General features: G+C 37.3%; 1 protein-coding gene across 8 annotated transcripts in view; it reads right to left on the bottom strand.

The window, feature by feature from the left end:
• The window catches only part of LMO7 (LIM domain 7), a 269,766-nt gene that overhangs the window by 16,540 nt on the left and 229,635 nt on the right, over positions 1-23,591 (bottom strand). For 5 of the 8 annotated variants that reach the window (XM_060191532.1, XM_016192063.2, XM_060191530.1 and 2 more), the window contains 10 exons: positions 14,195-14,309; positions 13,052-13,213; positions 12,135-12,241; positions 10,977-11,037; positions 9,264-9,320; positions 7,353-7,378; positions 6,961-7,065; positions 5,131-5,223; positions 3,348-3,748; positions 1,546-1,611 (listed from right to left, as the gene is read on the bottom strand). In XM_060191532.1, coding sequence (XP_060047515.1) covers positions 1,546-1,611; positions 3,348-3,748; positions 5,131-5,223; positions 6,961-7,065; positions 7,353-7,378; positions 9,264-9,320; positions 10,977-11,037; positions 12,135-12,241; positions 13,052-13,213; positions 14,195-14,309 — 1,193 coding nt within the window. Of the gene's footprint in view, positions 1-1,545; positions 1,612-3,347; positions 3,749-5,130; positions 5,224-6,960; positions 7,066-7,352; positions 7,379-9,071; positions 9,114-9,263; positions 9,321-10,976; positions 11,038-12,134; positions 12,323-13,051; positions 13,214-14,194; positions 14,310-23,591 lie in introns of all 8 variants that reach the window. The other 3 variants (XM_060191528.1, XM_060191531.1, XM_060191529.1) reach the window with 2 other exon arrangements.

The following is a 23,591-nucleotide window of genomic DNA, read 5'->3' as shown; positions in this document are numbered from 1 at the left end:
ACATACATGATTTCATAACTTGGGCTCACTTTTTTTCCGAGAGAGGTGCATGGGCACAGAGATGCCTTGGCATCACATCAGCAGTCTCCAATGGTACTACAGCACTTCTCATAGGATGGGACTCAAACTTAGACCAACTGAATGGTAACACATATATCCTACCTAGTAAACTATCTCTCCAGCCCAGAAGTATAAAGTATTTTCTTGTTGATGTTATCAAAAGGGTTTTGGCACTCCAGGGCAACTTTTTTCTGATAAAACAGAGACAGAGAAACAGAGAGAGAAAGGGAAAAACATAGCACTGACGTTTTCTCCAGTTCAGTGGGGGCCAGGTTCAAACCTAGGCTGCATACTTAGCAAAGAAGGAGCCTTTCCAGATGAGCTATCTGGTCTGCCTACTAGACATTTTTTTAAGTACTTTAGATGCTGTACACCAGTGCAAACTCAACAAAAAACATTTAAAAGTATTAAATGTTTTAGGAATTTTAAGACATGCTTGACTTTTCAGAGATCTGAAATCCTGTTCAGTTCTCAAAACAGACAAGCAGTTGAATCAAACTAATAAACAGGTCACCATTCTTTCAGATGTCCACTTGTAACCATTTTTAGGTTTTTTTCTCAAAACCTCATTAAGATAAGGTGGATTAAAAAAAACTAACACACTTCTTCCCACCTTTGTCTGGTCTCCTTGCACTGTGACTTCATCACCTCATCTTGGATGGTGGTTGAAGGAATCATGTTAAGTGAGATAAGTCAGAAACGGATGAAAATGGGATTATCCCACTCATAGACAGAGGATGAAATATAAGAATAGCAGGGAAAACACAAAGCAGAGCTTGGACTGAAGTTGGGATAGGGTGGTAGGGTTCAGGTCCTGGAACATGTTGGCAGAGGAGGACCTAGTGGAGGCTGAACTGTTATGAGGAAAACTGAGAAATGTTACGCATGTACAAACTACTGTGTTTTATTGTAGACTATAAACAATTAATCCCTCCCCCCAAAAAGAAAAGAGGCAAGGGGAGCTATAATCTTTCTTTTCTCTCTGAACTAAGGTTAACCTTGTGCCTTACTTAAGACAAGTAGTATGTGGCAGAAGCAATAGTGTGCCAATTCATGACTTAGATTTTAATGTGCCTGGCGTGTTTCATCTCTTCTTTTCCTGCCATGTCACTATGTGATTAAGACTGCACTGACTTATTTGCTATTGAAAAACATTACTTATTTGTGACCATTACCATGCAAAAAAAAAATTAGCAAACTCCCCAAAACAGAGTTTCCTAGTAAATTGACAGCTGTCCAGTCAACCCAAATAACTGCCTCCATGACCTCAACCAAAATGCTTTCCCAAAAAAATCATAAGCAAAGTTATTAAGTTTAGGGGCAGTTGCTTAAAAGCAAGAAACTATTGATAAGATCAACCAGACATCTTTACATTCCACAAAAGATCAAGAGCTATAATAATTTTATTAAACATCCAGGGAAACCCTTGAATATTAATCTGAAGTCAATTACACCAAGCAAATTACAATTAAATGTTCTGCTCACCTGTCACTAGGAAGCAACCCCGAAGATTCTTCTTCTCTCCCTGACACATCATAGGAATCAACAGGCCTACAAAAAATTGGAACATGTTTATAACTAAAATATTACATTGTATGTCCTTCTCTGAGTTTATGAAGTAGGTATCAAAATAATGTTACTGTGACCTCTTCTAAGAAAATGGCCTCTACAGGCTGGGAGTATGGATAGACCTGTCAACACCCATGTTCAGTGGGGAAGCAATTACAGAAGCCAGACCTTCCACTTTCTGTATCCCACAGTGATCTTGGGTCCATACTCCCAGAGGGTTAAAGAATAGGAAAGCTATCAGGGGAGGGGGATGGGATATGGAGTTCTGATAGTGGGATTTGTGTGGAGTTGTACTCTTTTATCCTATGGTTTTGTCAGTGTTTCCTTTTTATAAATAAAATAAAATAGTAAAAGCAATAATAATAATAATTTGCCTATAAATAATTTTAAAAAATAAAAGAAAACGGCCTCTGGGTTGAAAAATGAAAATACAGAAGTATGTCAACAAATCACTGCAAAAAAAACATCAACAGAGATGTAAAATTCATCCATTCCATAACTGAAAAGTGAATACATGCTGTGGTCCAATACTGTACCAGGCATGGGTTATAGAAATAAACATAACAGGGACCTTCTCAATTTCTCTGCCTCTATCTAATAAATAAATAAAAATTAAAAAGTAGAAATAAGCGTAACACACCTGAATATTAATTGTACATTTCAGTGGGGCAGGCAGGTCAACAGATAAGAAAAAATATCCTATAAATCATGGTAAGGATATATGTACAGGATGAGTGGGAAAGAGACATTTATTTTAGATGAGGTTTCTATAAAGTCTTCAAGTAGTGACATTTAAGGATAGACAATGAGTTAGTGAGAAGAAAGACTTCCCCTGTCTACCTGGGACTGTCAGGAAATTAGAAAATATGAGAGCCTGGGGTAAAAAATTTTAAATGCTGGGCATTTCAAGAGGGAAAAAGAAAAGGAGAGTGTGCGTGGAATGGAACTACAAAGACAACAGCATCAGAAGTTGAAGAGATCTGCCAGGTGATAGCTCTCCTAGAAAAGCCTACACATTAGTATGCCTGAGAACCAGGGTTCAAGCTTCTCATCCCCAGCTGTAGGGGGCAAGAAGCTTCACAAGAAGTGGAGCAGTTGGGGGGAGTCAGGCGGTAGCACAGCGGCTTAAGCACATGTGGCGCAAAGCACAAGGACCAGCTTAAGGATCCCGGTTCGAGCTCCCGGCTCCCGACCTGCAGGGGAGTCGCTTCACAAGCGGTGAAGCAGGTCTGCAGGTGTCTCTTTCTCTTCCCTGTCTTCCCCTTCTCTCTCCATTTCTCTCTGTCCTATCCAACAACGATGACATCAACGAAAACTACAATAAAACAACAACGGCAACAAAAAGGGAATAAATTAAATAAATAAATATTTTTTTTAAAAAAGAAGTAGAGCAGTTGTGTAGATGTGAGGAAGAGCTGGGGAGGGAAAGGAGGAGAGGGCAGAGGAGATGGATAGGGAGAGGGAGGAAGGGAGGGAGGGAAAGGGGAGAGGTCTGAGAAAAGCAGATGACCAAAACCTAGCTCATATAAGCAGTGGGCCATAGCATTCCAACATCACATGGCACTATTTAGAGAGTTTTGAGGACAGAAGGGGTCATCTGTCTACCTGTGTTCACTCATGTGAGAAAAAAAAAAAAGACCTTTATAGAGGGAAATGGATAAAAGTAAACACAATCAACTGAAGAACAGCACATGTGCCCTAATGCCATGAGGACATACCTTCTATACTGGTATATTTTGACTGACGTCTCCCTCTCTCTCTCTGCCTGGTGCTTCAGCTCCTCCCCGAGGCGTGCTCGTTCTTCAGCCTCAGCCTCTGCCTGACGCCGTCTCAGTTCCCGTTCCTCTTGGTACTGACGCTGTTTTTGCTCTTGCTCCTCTTGATACTGCTGCTCCTCCTTTAGTTTCCTCTCTTTCTCAAGAGAAAGGTGTTCCTGTAGCTTCTTGTTTTGGTCCTCAGTCAGGCTGTCCTCTTGCTGGGGTCTCCTCTCCTCTTCTCCTGCCCGGGTTCCTTCCTTGTCAGAAGACTTGGACTCTACTCCCCATGTAGTTTCCCAGGAGGTTGCTTCAGGCTCCCGTGGAGTCAGAGCAATGTTGTTTGAGGTTAGGACCATCAGTTCCTATTGACCAGGGAGAAAAGAAATCCATCTAAGGTTGGGCATTTCTATAAGCTCATTAAGATGTGTATGTATACATTTTAGATAATACTTACTGAAGTTGACCCAGAATTATATTTGAAGGAATATTAACAGTTACATCACTAAGAAAGTCACATGAAGGCGATGGCAAAATCACTATAAGAGGAAAAAGACTGGCATACTTTAATGATGACTTTTTAGTCACTATCAGGCCACCGCATCACCTAGGGCCCTAGTCAGAGAGCCCCGGGATTCGCACAGAGACATGATGGACTTAGACCTCTAACAGATCCCTCTCTCCACTGTCACTGATTATCTCTATCAGGAACAACATTACAGACCCCTTTGTGGGCTCCTACAGGACCTTGCTCTCATTGTGGGCCAATCATGGTAGGGAATGTTCCATTCTCCAAAGAGAGGTTGGATAACATATTCTACCTACTACCTGAGGAAGATGGGTCCCGAAATTAGTGCAGCCTGGAATGTTCCTAGCCATGGCCACAGAATGCAAGCCTGACCTACAGGGATGCAGAGGTTACATAGGCTCCTGTGTTGAATATGGGCCCCAGATCAAACCAAGGGGGATTACAGTTAACAATAACCAGCTTTCTAGTCCTTTTTCCAACTATGATACCATCTCCCCAGAAAATAACTTGGTTCCACCTTCATATTAGATGTCAGGTGAAGGCAAAAACTAGTAAAATCATGGGCCCTCTGGAATATACCTAAAATAGACCTACTAGCTTCTTCCAAAATGGAGACCCCAAATCTTTATCTGCAATTTTCTTGCATTTAGGTTCATGATTAGTTAACAATTTGTTCTGCATTATATCTTAACTCTTTTCAGCCACCAGGTTCCAGATGCTACCATAATACCAACCCAACACCCTTGGGCAGAGGACCCCACCAATATGTCCTAGAGCCCTGCTTCCCCAGATTCCTGCCCCACTAGGGAAAGAGAGAGACAGGCTGGGAGTATGGACCGACCTGCCAATGCTCATGTTCAATAGAGAAGCAATTCCAGAAGCCAGACCGTCCAACTTCTGCACCCCACAATGATCCTGGGTCCATACTCCCAAAGGGTTAAAGAACAGGGAAGCTATAAAGGGAGGTGACTGGATATGAAACTCTGGGGGTGGGCATTGTATGGAAATGTACCCCTTTTATCCTACAGTCTTGTCAATACTTCCATTTTATAAATAAAAAGATTTTATAAATAAAAGATTTAAGCACAATTTGACAAATCAGAGATTATATTTCTTAAGCACTACATAAGTCAGAATCCAAGTGACATGTACTATCTTCCATGTTTCAACTAATTTTACCATGATGGGAAAGGAAAAAAAGATATGTCCCAAAATTACCTCATTCAAATACTTAGAATTCTCTCGTTCAGCCTCCTGCATTGCTATTTGCCATTCTTCTCTCAGTTTTTCCTGCTCACGCTGATATTTTTCCTGCAAGAGAAAAATAGTAGAAGATGAAATAAATAAGGAAGAAAAAGACAGGTATTAGATGTTCTCTACTATGTGCTATTTAAGTACCCAAAGCAAACAAACAAAACACACACAAAAAAATTTAGACTGAAAAACATAATGGTTAACAGAGAAGGGGAAAAGGGTAAAGAAAATGAGCTTAAGAGGTGAATTTTTTTCTTTTCATCGCATGATTCCAACTTCATTGATTTATTTTTAACATTTTACTGGGGGGTTGATGGTTTATAGTATAGTTGTTAACACATGGGTACAATTCCTCATTTTCCTGTGATAAGACTCTGCAGAGCTCCCCCGACTTGGGTCCTTTTCCACAATCATGTACCACAACCCACAACACCAATGTCCTCTTCACCTTAAGGATCAGTTCAAGAGTGGGAGCAGCATGAGAAATATGCCATTAGTGGTGGGTGACTAAGGCATTCACATGTTACCAAGTTGAGAAAGTGTGCTCCAGAAATATATATAATAGCGAGGAGGCTAAGTCAATCAGTGTTATAGCTTAAATGATAGCACACTGATTAATTTAAAAAGATTACTGGCGATGTTAAAGAACATCTCTCCTTTGGATTGTTGTTAGCTTTACTCTCTACCCCAATATCTACTGATACTATTTTAACCAATCATCTTTCATTCTAAAGAAGACAATAGCTTATAGGAAGTTAAAATGCAGATAACATTTAGCCCTTGTGGTGAAGGAGAAAAATGTTACCTTGTGATAACAAAAATCTTGTAAATCAACATTTCCTCAATAAAATGATATTGGAGTTAGAAAAAAATAATTTAATGATGCATATGGTTAGACACGGAGTCGGGCGGTAGAGCAGCAGGTTAAGCGCAGGTGGCACAAAGTGCAAGGACCAGCATGAGACCCCGGCTCCCCACCTACGGTGGAGTCGCTTCACAGGTGGTGAAGCAGGTCTGCAGGTGTCTATCTTTTTCTCCCCCTCTCTGTTTTCCCTTCCTCTCTCCATTTCTCTCTGTCCTATCCAACAACGATGACATCAAAAACAACAATAACTACAATAAAAAAAAACAAAGGCAACAAAAATGGAAAATAAATAAATGAATATTTAAATAATAGAAAGGTTAGACACTTAGAACTGAACCTTTATCTATTTTTTACCAGGCTTGGAATTCATTCAAGCCCCTAACTAACTATAAGGGGGGCTTGCTTATTCTGCAATGGACTGAACACAGTAAGGGAGGGGAATAATTAACTGTAATGCCTATATACCACTCACTCATATTGAAATCCTTAAATCTAAAGTGTGGGATACTAGAGAAACATATATAGGGTGTGGTCAGAGAGATAGCTCAACCAGTACAGTGCACACTTCATGACACTTCAAAATGAATGAAAACTGCTTTATTCAAAATGTGTGACATAGCAAAGGATTTGTTTAAGAGAGAGAGGGAGAGAAGCATACACAGAGTGAGAGGGAGAGAGATGATAGATGAGAGAGAGAGAGAGAAACACAGCACCTAAGATTCCTTCAATGCATCAAGGACTGGGCCCAAATTTAGGTTGTACTAACAGCAAAGCAGTGCACTATCCACTATCCCAGTGAGCTATTTCACAAGCACAAGAAAGTATTTATTATGAGGTTATTGCTTTGCAACTTGCTTTCACAGTAGTGGTGATAACAAAGCAATTAAAGAAAGCATAGCTCCTTGTAGAGTCATATTATTCTGTTCTACCTGTAGCAGACGATCCTGCTCTTTCTGCCACTTCTCTTGTCGCTTTCGCTCTTCCTCTTGATCCCATGCCCAGCGACTTGGGGCACTGATAGTTGGAACTGGAAGCTAACCAGTTATCAAAGAAGACATGCAAGCAGAATATATTACTTCACTAAGTCATTATTTGAATATATATTATTCATACCATCTTTTGCCTACATTATAACAAAGTAGACGTCTTAATAATTTAAAATAGTTCTTGTCAATTTAGAAAGAAACTAATCTTTGATAAAGTCTTATACCACTAAAAACAATGTCACGTTATGTTATGTTGTGTTGTGTTGTGTTGTGTTGTGTTAATTCTTCCCACCAAGGTCATGTTCTTTATTCCAAAAGCAATTAACACTACTCACATCAGGAACCATAGAATCGGAGCTTCCTAGGTTGTAGCATGTGAGCAAGGAAAAAAAGAAAAGAACATGTAAGTATTTTCATTTCTATGAAGTAATTCCTTTCAGTAAATTGTACCATTTAGCTGTTTCTATGCCAATATACTAAGTGACATCAGTTTATTTGACAGAAGCAAATCCTATTCTCTTGTTTTCTTTAAGCCCCATTTGCTACTCACTTTCCAAATTCAGTCAGAAAAAAAAAAGGAAGGGCTGAGAAAGAAAAGAAACTACAGATGCCAAAGGTACACAGTAACTCTAGATACTAGAGCTAGGTTAACAGTATACTTCTGAACAAGTTTCATAGTTCTTTTGTTAAAGATGGTTCTATCTCAGAATGTGCCCTAATAAATTATTTTTCAAATGTTTCAATATCTGCCAAAAGTCTATTGTTTGACTTGCTATTATACAGTTACCATATGACAACTGCAAGTTAGTTTTTCCTAATTTTTTTTTGCTAATTACCTAGTTTTCTTCAATAATTCCCTGTAACAAACATTCACAAAATATTTCCCTTCCTCTCCTATTATTTGAAAACAAATATTTAAATTCCATGTGCAAAAATATGGGTATCATTTTATTCTTTTTTAGGGACTCTACATAAGTGGGTAAATCTACCTTCAATATATTTTTAAGGTTTCCTGTACCCCCACTGTCAAGTAAGTTATTCACTTATGTAATTTTCATAGAAAACAAACCTGGATTTAGGAAAATATTCTTCCCTAAAATAATTTGTTGAAGAAAAAAATAAGTGAAAATTTGAATGCAGAAAAGAAACTGCTTTATTTTTTAAGCCAATTTCGGGTAGGACCTTATGTTGTTTCTATTAAACTATCATAAGAAATAGTTTAGCAAAAAAAAAAAAAAAATATATATATATATATATATAATAATAATAACAACAACAACAAAAAACCACTAAGGATACTGACACAAATTGACCTGGAACACGCATAGCTCAAGAGCTATGCCTACTTGTAGTTGAAAAGAGACCTTCATTAGCCAGAGGAAGACTAGTAGGTAATCATCACAAAATATACAAGTCCAGTAAATATTGTGTTATGAGGCAAGTTTGTAACTGTCTTGGGTAATCTTAAAAGTAACAAACAATTAACATTTCAGATGCCATGAGCACATGTCTCTCTGACTGTGCCATTGCATCTCAAATGTTGGGTATTACTTTTAAGTTCTGAATTGTAAAACACAGAGCTCAGGCTGCATTCATGAGACAAAGCATTAGACAAACGTGATGGGGAAAGAAATGTCACATGCACAGAACAGTATAATGCAGAATCACCAACCACACCAACACAGAAGCTCCCAAAATACACTAGTTAATATGGATTTCATTCAAAATTTACTGACTTTTTAATTGACTTCAAAGTCAACAGATCAATTCTTTTGACACTCCACAGTCACCATGATCACTATGGTGATAAATTCTGCTCTTTATTGAAGAGCATTTTTCACACCCAAAAATTTGGACTCATTAAAGTTGGCCAATTGTATGTTGGTGTCACCAGTGATTGTGCAATTTGTAGGAAGCAGTAAGGCTTTAATGAAAGTCCTCATTTCTTACTGTCACTCAGTGTAAAGGAGTGTGCTTAACAGCAACTCAGTTTTTTAATTTAATATTAAAAAAATGTTCAGGTATATACAAAAGGACACGCAAAGACCCATTACCACAGAGGTAGACCCATGAACTGTAAGAAAAGCCTGGTGACCCTAGGGAAAGAATGGAAATGGGTTATGTCATTGGATCCTATGACAGCCAAATTGAAGAGCCTCAGTGCCCAGGACCACAGACTATGAGGAAAGAGTGAAGAGTGGGAACAATTCCATGAAAGTGCATCAACTGTTAACTGGGTATTTTACCTTGTTCAAAAAATTGTGATCGCCTTTTTAAGTTTTTCAAAGAAATAGGTTCAGATGCTATTTGAAAAATACAAAAAAAATATTTTTGCATCAATACCATGTTGTTCACTTTAATCTCTCACCACTAGAACACTAAATAATACTTGACAAAACTTTCCAGTCTGCAGCAACAATATCTTTTAATCATAAAACTGGTAGCCTTAGACGGTATTATGGATTATTTCAATGCACATAGAGGCATATAATTTTAGTAGTCTATAATAATCATTCAAATTAGTATAAGAAACTGATATTTTGATTAATAAATTTTAGTTAATAAAGTTTAACATCATAGTCTCACAGAAGCCAGAGTACCATCTTTACTGCAAGATCACACAACTTTAGGAAGACAGAAATTAAAATGCTTTGCAATTCCAAATTTCTTTAAGTACAAACAAAGTTATTCATAACTAAATTTCTGTAATATTAATGAGTAAAAGAGAAGTTGCCTTAAAAAAATAATGGGAAGGACAAGAAAATAAATCATACCTAGACAACAATAAAGTGAAAGCCGTGAAAATTAAAGTACTCTTAGAACATTTTGCCCAAGATTTCAAAACCTTAGTCATTAATTTTAGAGAAAGTAGACTGCAGTCAGATCTGGTTATTAACAGATCTATTACAAAATGGTGCCAAATGACTATACTTGAGTAAATGTAAATGCAATTATTTGATACTAGCTAGTGACTACTTATCTAAACAAAATCCTCTAACAATAGGGCTTGCATGCAGCTCCTTGTCACTAAGGAGACGAATGTCCTCTTATCAGTTTTCTCTGACTCACTTACTGGAAGAACAGGACCTGAATTTCTTAGATTTAACATCATGAAGAAAATATGTCATACTCGCATAAAATTTCTCTTGACAAAGAACACAATTTAAAACAATTACCATAGGTCATTTAACAGTTAGAAATTATTTTTTAAAAAAGCAACAATAAAAGAAAGAAAATGTGTAAACTTGGTTTGTTTATGACATAATGTATTGCGCTAATGCTCACTCAAAGCCACCAAATCAAAAATCAAACCCCATTCCTGGCAGACTGACTACAGGGTGAAAGACATTTTATCTTTTGGAGGTCTCTTTTCTTGTCTATTATGAACCAGATCTTTCCTGTTGTGTAAGCATAAGGAATCACACAGCATGTGTTAGCTAAACTGTTTATGAATGGACAGAGGAAAGAAAATGATAATCTACAATACAAAAATTTCCTAGATACTCTGTGTTTTCATGACAAGTGAGTACTTTTGGTAACATCTTTTATTGCCACTGGCATTTTCCTACTAATACTAGTTGTCTCCAAGCTTATATGTTTCACAAAAATAGAAGGATAAAGGAAAGTTCATAATTTCCTGTTTAATTAAGATTTCCTTTGCCTAAGAAGGCCTCAGGTAAACCTGTCTTTTGTATTTATCTTAGACACACAAACACTCAAAGCCCTGGACAGCTTGCCAACAATATTTGGAGTTCCTGAACTACTCAACACTGGAACCAACCGCCCTTCCACCTGGCTGCAATCAGATCTGTGTACTTGCCTTTTAGTTTCAACTGGCCATGAGCGAGTCAGTTTTTCTTTCACACACAGAAATTAATTTTTATAGTAACAGAATCTGAGTCCTGTGAATCTTCATGTGTTAAAAAATGCAAATGATGTAAGCTAATCATGATGTTTACCTTTTGATTCAAAAGTATTTCTTTCATCACGAATTCCATTGATTTCTTTGGATTCAACATTCTGAAAAAGATTAAGAGATGCCAGTTAGAAACATGCTCTCCACTTTGGATATGGGTTTATATAATATCCCATTATGAAAATATTCTAACAAGATATTATGTTATTAGAAAATGTCCTAACATGATTTTCAAAAAACATGATAACCCAAATAATTATTAGTCCACCTGGCCCATACTGATGAGTAGGCAACACAGTCATGCTGGAGTCCCTAATACTTAAACACTTCTTACAAAATGCAGTAGGATATCCTTATTCGATAAAAAAGCAGTCATCTTGCAATAACAATAATTTTATCCAGGGAGTCAATATAAACATTTATTTGAAAATTTAAATTGAATTACTGCTTTGTCATCATTTTTAATCAATTACTGTCACTATTGCTTAGCCACATATTCATGTCTATTCATCAACTGCACCTAAAAAAAGAACTAAGGATGTTTCATAGGGTTTATTTATTTATTTATTTATTTATTTGCCTCCAGGATTATCACAGGGACTTGGTGCCAGTGCTACGAAGCCACTGGTGCTGGTGGCAATTTTTTTCATTTTTTTAAAAAATTCAATAGGACAGAAAGAAATTGAGAGGGGCGTGGGAGATAAAGAAGGAGAGAGAAAGATAGACACCTGCAGACCTCTAGTTGGGGATCCAGGGCTCAAACCAGGGTTTCTTCACTTAGTATTATGTGTGCTTGACCAAGTACACACTGCCCAAACCCATTTATATAGTTTTTAATTGTATACAATTACTATACTTATTCTACCTTTAGTAAAGACCAAAGAAAGTAGGGAAAGCTTATAATGTATAACTTTATATAATTATTACTTTACATTTACAAAGATCTGAGACATAAGAATATATAATAATGAAAGATTGATAAGAAATGCCTATAAAACAGCATTATGTAGTCTTTAGAATTTAACATATAACTCACTAACTCTAATTACTAACAAGTAATATCTAATGGCTTACAAAAATCATTGTATTCTCATTACTACATATTGCCTTATTCAATTATTTATGTTTTTAAAACAAAATAGTTTTTGTATGATTAATTACTTTGAGCTCACCAAATACTCCCACTTATCAAACTACTTACAGAATCCTGAAGGCTTTCTGAGAAGTCAGTTGTTATTGATAGATTTGAAGATTTGTCCGAGTTGTAAATTCCAGAAGTTGCATCAATCCACTTTGTTTCGGGTGAACCTATAATTTTGGTAGCCATACTGGTAAGATTGAGGGTTTTATGCCGTATAAATGGCAGGGAAGGTTGGTCTTTGGCCCAGTCTGATTGGCACATGAAGATCAAGAAATGAGCACATATAAATGATGAAGTGGAAAGAACAAAGTTACTGAATGCACATTTATAAAAATACACACACTCATGAAAGACAGACAAATCAGGTCATGTGCAGAAGAAATGAAGAGTTGAGAGGTTTGACCAATAGACCACCTTCCAAAGCAAACAGGGTTAGATTAGCTTAATAATGAAAAGACTAGCAAATTTTTTGAACTTTTCTGCACACCAGGACTAAACAGTCAATTTTTATATCTTAAATTGTTAATCTAGGGAAGCTTAATGCTATTCCCTATCTCAGTTAACTAGGAGATGACAGTGGAAGGTATACTGGAAATTCTATGAAAATAAATACCGTATGACTACAACTCTCTTACCAATTACAACTATGGTTGTATAGAGAAATTTAAATCGCAGTATAATTCCTACCATTATTATTTGTCTCCCAAATTCAGATCAAACTACAAGAGCTTTCAATTGATATTGCATTCAAAATCATTCTGGCATATAAATCAGACAATAAAATTCAGAGTTCAATAAACTTGCTAGTGCGAGTTTTCAGACAGAATAGTGCAAGGAAGCATATTCATTATTTGTCACCACAGAACACTGTTAAGGCAAAAACTAAAATAAAATGAAGTTACTGTAGCTGTTATAACCACCTGCCAAAGACCAGTTCCCAATTTAAAGAGACACACACTCTGATAAAACCAACTCACCAGACTTTCCATAGCGTCTGATATCCATGACTAGGTTTCCAGTCTCCTGAGCATTAGCCATGGCTTCCTCCCACTCTTTTGTGTCCTTACGTGAAAACTTGATGTTGTTAATAGCAATAATTTCATCATCTACCTGTAGCTGAGAAAATTCTGCTGGACTACCTAAATAAGGCAATAAAATTAGACATTTTTTTTAAATCCAGTGTCCTGCTAGTCACTGTTTAGTTAAGGAAAAAAGCGAATTGTTAATATGCTAATCTAACCATTTCTCTTATTTTTCAGGTGGATATGTATTATGATTGCTTTTAAATCATCAAATATTTGAATAGCAATAACACAGAAATATCGCTTTTTATTTTAAAGTATGAAATGTCCTTAATATGCAAAGGAGAAAAAGTTTCATTTGTTCAATAAAACTTCTTACTAACTTTCTAAGGAAAAATTAATTTTAAATAGATGTGAAATATATCACACTTTATTTGAGTCTCCAAAACAAGTATACTCTACAATAGTGAAGAAAACAGTAATACTCAAAACTACTTAGTTATCTAACTAAAATAACAGTCTCAAGATTTCAATGAAGTAGCCAGTTAGCATTCAAGTTGTTAATGACTACAATACATAGAGGAAGAATTTCTCTTAAATAGAACAGTTTTTATTCTAATTTTTCAGCTTTGCAATATTTTTCTAAGAGTTCCTAAGCTTTTCTTGGTATAAACCTGGTTTGGAAGGGATAACTCTTTTGTAAGTATTCCAAAGCATCCTGAGGGCTCCATGGGCAACAGATAGTTTAGGATACTTAGAAAACATCGACTTACTAGGTGATATGCATATCTACCACAAACAGAGCTGCTTGTGGGAAGTTATTTCTGCACCTTCAATTAAATAGTTAAGATTTTCAAATATCAAGTCTAAACTTTTGACAAAGGAAGTCCATGAAAATCACAAGAGTGAGACTCTTCAATTCTAAAAGTGATCAGAGAAAGAACAAACAGTATCACTTTATAACCCTTCTCTTTACTCCTGAATTTTTCACAAGCTTTCTTCTCTTCCATCAGATGAACTAATTTTTACAAAGTTTTTATAAACAGGATACACTAACAAAAAAGAGGAAAGTTAAGAAAAGATAAATCCGTGACTTACCTGCTTCAACTGACGCTATGGAGATCCCAGAAAAATCCCATTTTACTGTAAACCCCAAGACAATACTGTTGCCAGGCTTCTGGTTTATGCTAATTCTCATGTCGCTGAACTGATCCTGAAAACAAACATGAAACTGTGGGATCAGGTATCTCTGGCACCCACATGGAGGAAAGTCTATCCATGAAAGAAGGAAGACTGCAGGCAAGGAGTACTTGAATTATGTCATGATAAGCCAGACACTTCATTCTTTTATTCTTTGGGTTTGTTAAAGTCTTCATTTTATTCTAGTTTAATTGAATATGTTTCTGCTATAATAACTTAAATATTCCTATAAATATTTTTATCCATATTAGTTCTATAAGTTGGCTGGTCATTGGTACAAGTTGGGTTTTTGCATCACAACTCTAGGGTTAATTTACAGGAAATTTATATGAAAAAACCAACTTCCAACACGTAACATACTTACATGAATAATTTCAAAGGGGTGGTAGACAACTAATTGCTACAAATAAGACCCACCTAAGACTGGATCTGCCCTTTCATGGGCACCTGAAATACTGGGCATCTGAAATGTTGGCAATGTTGCTTATCTTATTATTATGGGAAACTCAAGTGTAAAAAGCAGAGGTGCTACTCAAGCTTCACAGTTAGAACAATAATCATCCCTGGGGAATAACTAAGATACCAGGAGAAGTCTGACTAGGACACTTTGATCCATAGGCCATAATTTCTGCCTCATAGAAAACCCATAAGCTCCAAAACAATTTCCTCTTGGACAACAGGTATTAGTCTATTTTCATGTCTCTATTTCATTTTCATTTTGTCACACAGTGACAAAATTCTGTGTTTTGCAAGCTTCTCAAAGCTATTTATAAAGTATATTTTATGTATTATGAGTATATTATGTGAACATTTTGTCTTTCATAATTTTTTTTGTTGTGAGGAAGCAATAGCCATGGATTTTAACATGAGACCTGCACATTAGTACTTTGCTTCTTTGATTCATAATCGTAAAGAACTTGGACTTAACTGGCAAAACAAACAAACAAAAAATCTTCCCAAAGCTACTTTATTTTCCAGGGGGAAAAAAGACGTGCATTTTTATTAGGCAGCCAAACCAAAGCCTAAGACCTACATGGCTTAAGTTATACTATATATAAAACAAGTTTAAAATCAAGAACCAGTTTTATGTAATGAGTTGTAGTAGTAACATGAGAATTAAAATGGAGGCACTTGAAAATAAGATTTCAAAAACTTACTTGCTTTAATGGACAGAAAGTCAAGTGTTATAACAATATTTACTTGGTTATTTGTTCAGCAGATATTTAGTATTCAACTAACTCATAAAGGACACAGTGCTTAGCACTTTGGGGGATAAAGAGAAATTAAAAATTCACCTGCTCTCTAGAAGTAATTGTTGACTCTTCTATGGAGGAAATGGGATTTTTAAAAAAAATTTTTAATATTTAGTTATTTATTCCCTTTTGTTGCCCTTGTTGTTTTATTGTTGTAGTTATTATTGTTGTTGTTGATGTCATCCTTGTTGGATAGGACAGAGAGAAATGGAAAGAGAGGGGAAGACAGAGAGGGGAGAGAAAGAGAGACCTCTGCAGACCTGCTTCACCACCTGTGAAGCAACTCCCCTGCAGGTGGGGAGCTGAGGAATCAAACAGGGATCCTTAAGCCGGTCCTAGTGCTTTGTGCCATGCGCACTTAACCCGCTGCGCTACTGCCGGCCCGACTACCGGAAATGGTTTTTTTTTTTAATATTTATTTTATTTTATTTATTCCCTTTTGTTGCCCTTGTTGTTTTTATTGTTGTAGTTATTATTGTTGTCGTCGTTGTTGGATAGGACAGAGAGAAATGGAGAGAGGAGGAGAGAAAGATAGACACCCGCAGACCTGCTTCACCGCCTGTGAAGCGACTCCCCTGCAGGTGGGGAGCCGGGGTTCGAACCAGGATCCTTATGCTGGTCCTTGCACTTTGCGCCACCTGCGCTTAACCCGCTGCGCTACAGCCCGACTCCCCAGGAAATGGGATTTTTTAAGGAAAAAAATATGGCTAAAAATATAGCAAAGATTTCATCAAGAAACTTGTAAAGCAGTTTAAATACAGAAACCCATATATAGTTAGTGAGAACACTCATTAATAATTAGCCAGAAGGACACCTACCCCCAGAACATAACAACACTCAGCTATTAATAGATATAATTATTGGTTAGCTCTCTCCCTTAACCAGAACCAACAAACACTTAAATTAGAGATGACTCAATGAAAATAAGTGCACATCTATACCACTCCCCCCATAAAAAAAACTAACATAAGTGCAGAATCTACTGAGTTATAAGAGGTTTTGTTTGTCTGTTTGTTTAATAGAGGATGGGGTTTTAGTAATCTCAACTACAAAAAGAAAGAGTACTTTGGGCAAGACAGCAGGTGAACATTACCCTTAGTAACAAAGATATGATTAAGAGAATGAGCTGAAGCAATAGAAGGAGGCTCCTTTTTTAGCAGAAGGGCAGATTTTGCCATGGGAGTAAAGAAACTTCTGCTGGAACATATTACAGAGATGAGCTAATACAGAGAGCACATAATGTCCTCTGAAATAGTTCACAGATGGTGACAACCTCACTGTGGCTGCAGCATGGCAGACTGTGGTCTTTGAGATTATACTCAGACAAGAAAAGAACCACAAGGACAATTACAGATCCATTTTTGTCAATAACCAGTTGGCCTCAAATCATGTCACGGAGCTAGAAGAGACCTCTGTCACAACAACATCCATTTAAAGGCTCAAAAAAATACTATTTTCAAAGGGAAATCTCAAACAGATCATCTCCCTCCTGAGCAGCTATGGAGAAAATATGAAGTAGGTATCTAGAATTTTAAGATAAGGGCCCCAGAGACTCCAGATGAGGCTTTTCCCCTATATTACAGTCCATTAGGCATCCATATAGAATTCTGGGGTTTTGTTTGTTTTGTTTTAATTATGTTATCCCTGGCACTCCTTGAAGGGAAACATATTTGTAAAATAGTCAAACATAAACTATTCAACAATGATTTCAGGATTTTCACTTCCTTGTTTATCTTTGCAAGATATATTTCATGTGAGTATTCCCAAAAGTTATGTGTAGGGGACCAGGAGGTAGACAGTTCACCAGTACAGTGTGCATCTTACCATGTTCAAGGCCCTGTGTTCTAGCCCAGACACTACATGGGAGCACCATGATACCAAGGGAGGCTCCAGAGATGGCAGAGTGGGACTGTGATAACTCTCCCTCTATATCTCTAAAATAAAGACAATGAAAAAGGCCACCTGGGCTTCATTAAATCACACTACAGGAGGCCCCAGAATGAACCAAAAAGAAGGGAGGGTATTTTGATTTGAAATGATGAGAGAATTGCTTTTTGTTGCTGTTTTTTGTTTTTGCCTCCAGGATTACCACTAGGGTTTGGAGTTTGGTGTCTGAGCAAACACCAACAATTTTTTTTCTTTTTTTTTTTTTAACTTCAGCTTTGATAGAGGATAGGGGTATAACAGAAGGAGACACCTGCAGCACTGCTCTACTGCTCATGAAGCCCCTGCCCTAGAGGTGGGGACATGAGTTTTGAACCTTTGTCATTGGGCATGGTAGCATACACTCTACTAGGTGCACCACCCAACCCCAAGAATTACCTTTTGAACTGGATAGGACCAGGAAATAAATAATTAGTGTGGAAACTAGATTCTTGATGACTGATTATATATATATATCATAAAGGGGACCAGGCAGTGGTGCACCTGGTTAAGTACTCACATTACAATGTGCAAAGACTCAGGTTTAAGCCCCTGGTCTCCACCTGCAGGGGAGAAGCTTCACAAGTAGTGAAGCTACAGGTGTCTCTCTGTCTCTCTCCCTGTCTCCCCACCCCTCTCAATTTCTCTCTGTTTTGATCCAATAAATAAAATATTTAAAAGTATTTTAAAAATATCATAAATGGTTTCATTTGCTAATGCTACATAGTAGTAGTTGATAAACATATTAGCATTTACAAAAATAATGTGCCTCAAATTAGGTACAATTAAATATAGGTAATTCACTAATAGTTATGATTTTTCAAGCAAAAACATGATGCTCTGGAACAGCAATGATAAGATTTATATGATCACAAACAGGAAATAAAGAAAAACAGCCTTAAATACTAACAAATTTAAAAGACATTCTCAAACCTTTCTCAGTGGATATATGTGTTCATTTTAAAAGTCTGGCAGGAGAGCAGCGGGTTAAGCGCAGGTGGCGCAAAGCGCAAGAACCCGCATAAGGATCCCCGTTCAGGCCCTCGGCTACCCCCCTGCACAGGAGTCGCTTCACAGCTGGTGAAGCAGTTGTGCAGGTGTCTATCTTTCTCTCCCCATCTCTGTCTTCTCCTCCTCTCTCCACTTCTCTCTTCCTAACAATCACGACATCAAGAACAACAACAATAAAACAACAAGGGCAACCAAGAGGAAAATAAATAAATATATTTTTAAAATTCAAGTTATCTATTTAAATGGATACAGTGAAGTAAATGTTAAACATAACCTCAGACTATAAAGTCATAAATACTAGACGAAATGTGTAACATTTTATTTCTAAACTCATGTTTCCAAACCATCTTTTTTTCTTGGGATCTGAGATGAGAACTTGAAGTAACTAGCTCTCAATTCATAGCACTGCTCTTTGCCAACAACAAACTCTACCTATTTTCCTCACTTTTCAACTGCAGAGAAAGTGGTGAGTTTGCTAATCTTACAAGTCTACTCAATCCATTCCAAGCTTATCTCTTACCTACTAATCAATATCCTATCTTCGGTGTCTCATTACCCTCCTTGCTCTTGCCTTTCCCAACCCTGCACTCACTATTGTGTTCCTCTTCTTTCTCTTCTATTTGCATTTTGATGCTGTTCACCCCAGTCAATCTTACTAATTTGAATACAGATTTTCCCAAGTACACTTATCAATGGTTATGTCTTCCACCACAAAATCCAATATACCACCAATTAAACTTCTGCCTCAAACCTGCTCCTCTATTTCTTGTTTTACCTGCACAGGTTAATTAATCTCTATCTAATCAGGGCCCACGTTAGAAACACTAGACCTGGATCTCTTCTCTATCCCTTACCCTAACTGCTCCCCACCCCTACACTCCATCACACACATAAATTTAATAAATGATACCTAGTATACAATCCATAAAGCCACCTGGAATAAACCCAGCTTCTATCTTGCCTCATTATTGTGTTGGTTTACGCCGTGGTCTCCACTTCTAATTACTCTGGGCACCTCCAAATTCTCCAAATAATTTTCTCATTGCCATCTTCCAAAAAACTTTCAGAACTTCAGTTACAGAGCATGCCAGCTATTATGCCATACCTGGTTTGAAATTGTGAGTAGCTTCTTTCAGCCTATGGGGTAAATTTCAAACTAGAAACAGACCATGTAGGGCTGAGTGGTGGTGCACCAGGTAAAATGCACAATGAGCAAGGACCCTCCTAAGGATAAGGGTTGGAGCCCCCAGCTCCCCACTTGCGGGGGGGGGGGGGGGGGGAGGGTCGCTTCACAAGCAGTGAAGCAGGTCTGAAGGTGTCTTTCTTTTTCCCTATCTTCCCTTCCTCTCTCAATTTCTCTCTGTCCTATCCAATAAAATGGAAAAAACGGCCACCAGGAGCAGCAGATTCCTAGTGCCAGCACCAAACTCCAGAGCTAACCCTGGAGGAAAAAGAAAAATAGACCTAGTTCTGATATATATATCCTCTCAATAATTTTAAAATTGAACTTATTTTTATGAACAAGAAGACATTTTAGCCCCTGTTGACTCTACTTTAAAATGATATGGCAAAGTTAAACAAGTCAACATCTGGTGTTTTATATATAAGGCAGTTCCCAAGTGTAAACATGTCATATTTGGAAAAAAAAATGTATCAGTGGCAAAGAAATTACTATTGTGGTCTAAGAATTTAACCAACCTAGGGTATGTTTCATAACTTTCAAATCAAATATTTTATTGTTAAAAGTCAGAATAAAACACTTACTTTGCAAAGTTATTCAAAGGATTAAATGAAGCATTCCAAAGGGCATCATGGCACAAGCTTGATGTCCAATAATTACTTTTTTCTCCCATGGAAGCTGTTTCATACATGATATAGATGCTGGTTAAGCAGTGTCCTGACCGACTTAAGAAAATCTTACTTAACTCTCTCATACTTAGGTTTAAGGCCCTTAGAAATCCACTGTCAACAATCACAGAACCTAACACTGTGGGGACAGCAAGCAAGACGGGCTCCCTTCCTACCCTCACAAATAAGGTCTAACAAAGGTGACAAGCAAGAAAATTGCATGGGATAAAGTTGTGATTCGTAAGATCTGGATGTATCTACAAGGGGCACTACCAGAGGCTTGAGTATTAGGAAGTGAGCATATAAACAGCTTCCTTCCTTCCATGTGTGCTCTTCTACCTGGTGATAGTATTTCCAAAAATTCTAAATAGTAACTCTGGAAATATGGATTTGGGGGTCTGAGCAGAGGACTCTAACAGCATAGAAAAGAAAAAAACCTACAGGCAGGAACTATTTGGGGGGGGGGCTGGGGGGGATAGAAACATAAAAGTCAAATCTGTGAGGCAGAGAAAGAAGGCCTCTGGAAGTCACTCTTCTCTTGATTTCAGTCAGACCAGGGTTATCTTATCATCCAGGAATGGTGAGAGAGACAAGGAAAGAAGCAATAGAAAAAAGGAGATAGAAATAGAAAACAGGAAAGTAAGGGGAAAAGATAGAACAGAAAGAAATAAGCCCCTAGCTCAACAATGGAAATGGCAGAAAAAAATTCCTGTGGGCAGATTTTACATGAGGTCATATTGAGTTCTTTCCTTCTTAATACCTTTTCCTCTTTATGGCATGAACTACCTTATAACCCCAGTTCTGCAACAGATTCTTAACCAGTCCCTGCCCTCATACTTTGTTTTCTTAATTCTATGTAACATGATAGTGTTTACACTCCTAAAGCACCTCTTAATCTTAAAATTCCCACATTAAAGAACCTATAAAGACCCAAATTACCTCTGAGATCAAGCTCATACTTCAACTTAGTAATCAAGGCCTTGAATGCAATTCAAGTCAGCAAATACTTAAATGCCAGCTATGTAGAAAGGATAAACACAGGAAACAAGGAAGAACTGAGTGAAACTTTTGAGTGCAAAAGTTCAATTTCCACCACAGGAAAAAGATATTGTGGTTCACAAAAGAAGTGACCCTTTGGGTCTTTGAAGGAACAAGAGAACTTCAAAATACAGGGGTGGGTTAAATGAACATTTTCAAGTGGGACAACAGTGAGAACAAATATATATGATGTATTCATGAAAGTATATAATGTCTTGAGACAAAGCACATGGTTGTCTATGGCTAAAGCACCTATGTTCCCTCTTTCCCACAACACAGTGCTATGTAAAGCAACCCTGGGTCATACACAAGGTCGTATTTGAACCTTGTGTGGTTCAAATCTTGATTGCAACACTTGATGCCCTGTATGGAAGTGAACAAGTAATAAACCACTCTATGCCTCAATTTTTAAAAAATATTTTTATTGGATATAGACAGAAAGAAATCAAGAGGGACAGAAGAGGTAGAAAAAGGAGAGAGAGAGAGAGAGAGAGAGAGAGAGAGACCTATAGCACTGCTTCACCACTTACAAAGCTTCCCCCACTGCAGATGGGGAGCAGGGACTTGAACCTAGGTTCAAGGATGTACATTATAATATGTGCCTCAACCAGATAAACCACCACCCTCACCCTTTTTTGTTTGTTGAAGATGTATTTATCTATGAGTAAAAATTAGGAAGAATGAGCAAGAAAGGGAAAAGGAAACAGAACATCACTCTGGCACATGTGATGCTGGAGATTGAACTCAATACCTTATGTTTGTCTAGGACCTTGCCCACTGTACCATCTCACAGTCCACATTTCACTTATTATTATAAAGCAGTGCTGTTGGGCCACCCCAGAAAGTTTATAACCAGCCAGGAGGGACTTCAGTCCAATCGTAAGTGCTTTGACTGTCACTGAGTAGAGCACAGAGTCCCACTGAAGGCTTTGTGATAAAGAAATTATTAAGTCTAATCTGGCATCACGCAAATTCATCTGTTGTCACCCTTGTATAGAATGTACAAATATGTGTGGTTACCTATAAAATGTTTGCACAGATGAGGAATTACCATAGTAAAGGCAGGAATGAAAAAGATCTTGGAGAAATCATCAAGGGGAAATCTGGAGAAAGAGATTAGCAACAAAAGTGAAAAGAAAAAGAAATAAAACAAGTACAGCTAGATGTTTAGACATGCATTTTTTTCCTGCTTTATGAAATCCTAGAACTATAAAGTTTGTACAAAAGTTAAGAGGACTGTTGCAAACACCCTTGACTTATGATTCACTGATTGTTTAATTTATTTATACTCCTCTTCTGAGTCAGAACATCACTTCTCAGTAATGATTCAGCTACACAAACCACTTTCTTCATAGTGTAAAATCGGACCTCTAACCTAATTGGGATTGACAAGTATGTATGGGGCGTGTGTGTGTGTGTGTGTGTGTGTGTGTGTGTATGTGTGTGTGTGTTGAACAATACCCAAAATTTTCTGTTACAAAATTTTCTGTTAAAGAGCCTTATTTTGCTTAGTAGAATATAATTTCAAGGTTGGTAACAAAGGAACATAAATCCATTAATGATGAAACCTGAAGCCATGTCATGCTAATTCAGTTTCCTCTGAAATGCAATAACCTGATACACGCCCTGTGCCAAGTTTAACTTCTTTTTCTTAATCCACAGATACAGCTAAATCAGCTGCCACCCCCAGGGGAGTTACCACCCAGCATACAATACATTAATCAGACTGCTTTGTTGCATTTTCTATTTTGACAAAATGAAGGTAAATGTGCAATTATGTGATTACTATAACACAACTTCTTGCTTCTGTATTTATTGTTCACTCACTGACATCTTTTGTTTCCTACACAGAGCATAGGCTATTGTACTCATACATCTAAACATATGATGATAATTATGTATTTCCAATTCTCTTAAAGTGAACCACAATAGCTTATAACTAATGACTCTGGCAAGCTGAAGAAATTTAGATATGTTTATGCAAGACTATATGGGTAAACTGAAACAAGCCAAAATATTTATCATGCATATTTTCCTGTATTTCTAATTTTTCTTTTTTTTTGCCTTCAGGGTTATCACTGGGGCTTAGTGCCTGCACTACATATGAATCCACTGTTCCTGGAGGCCATTTTCCCCATTTTGTTGCCCTTGTTGTTATAGCTGTTGTTGGATAGGACAAAGAGAAACAGAGAGAGGAGGTGAAGACCGAGAGTTGGAGAGAA

The sequence above is a fragment of the Erinaceus europaeus genome, chromosome 5 (genome assembly GCF_950295315.1).
Source record: "Erinaceus europaeus chromosome 5, mEriEur2.1, whole genome shotgun sequence".
NCBI lineage: Eukaryota > Metazoa > Chordata > Mammalia > Eulipotyphla > Erinaceidae > Erinaceus > Erinaceus europaeus.
The sequence above is the reverse complement of the archived record's forward strand: the minus strand, read 5'-3'. Positions and strand labels throughout refer to the sequence as shown.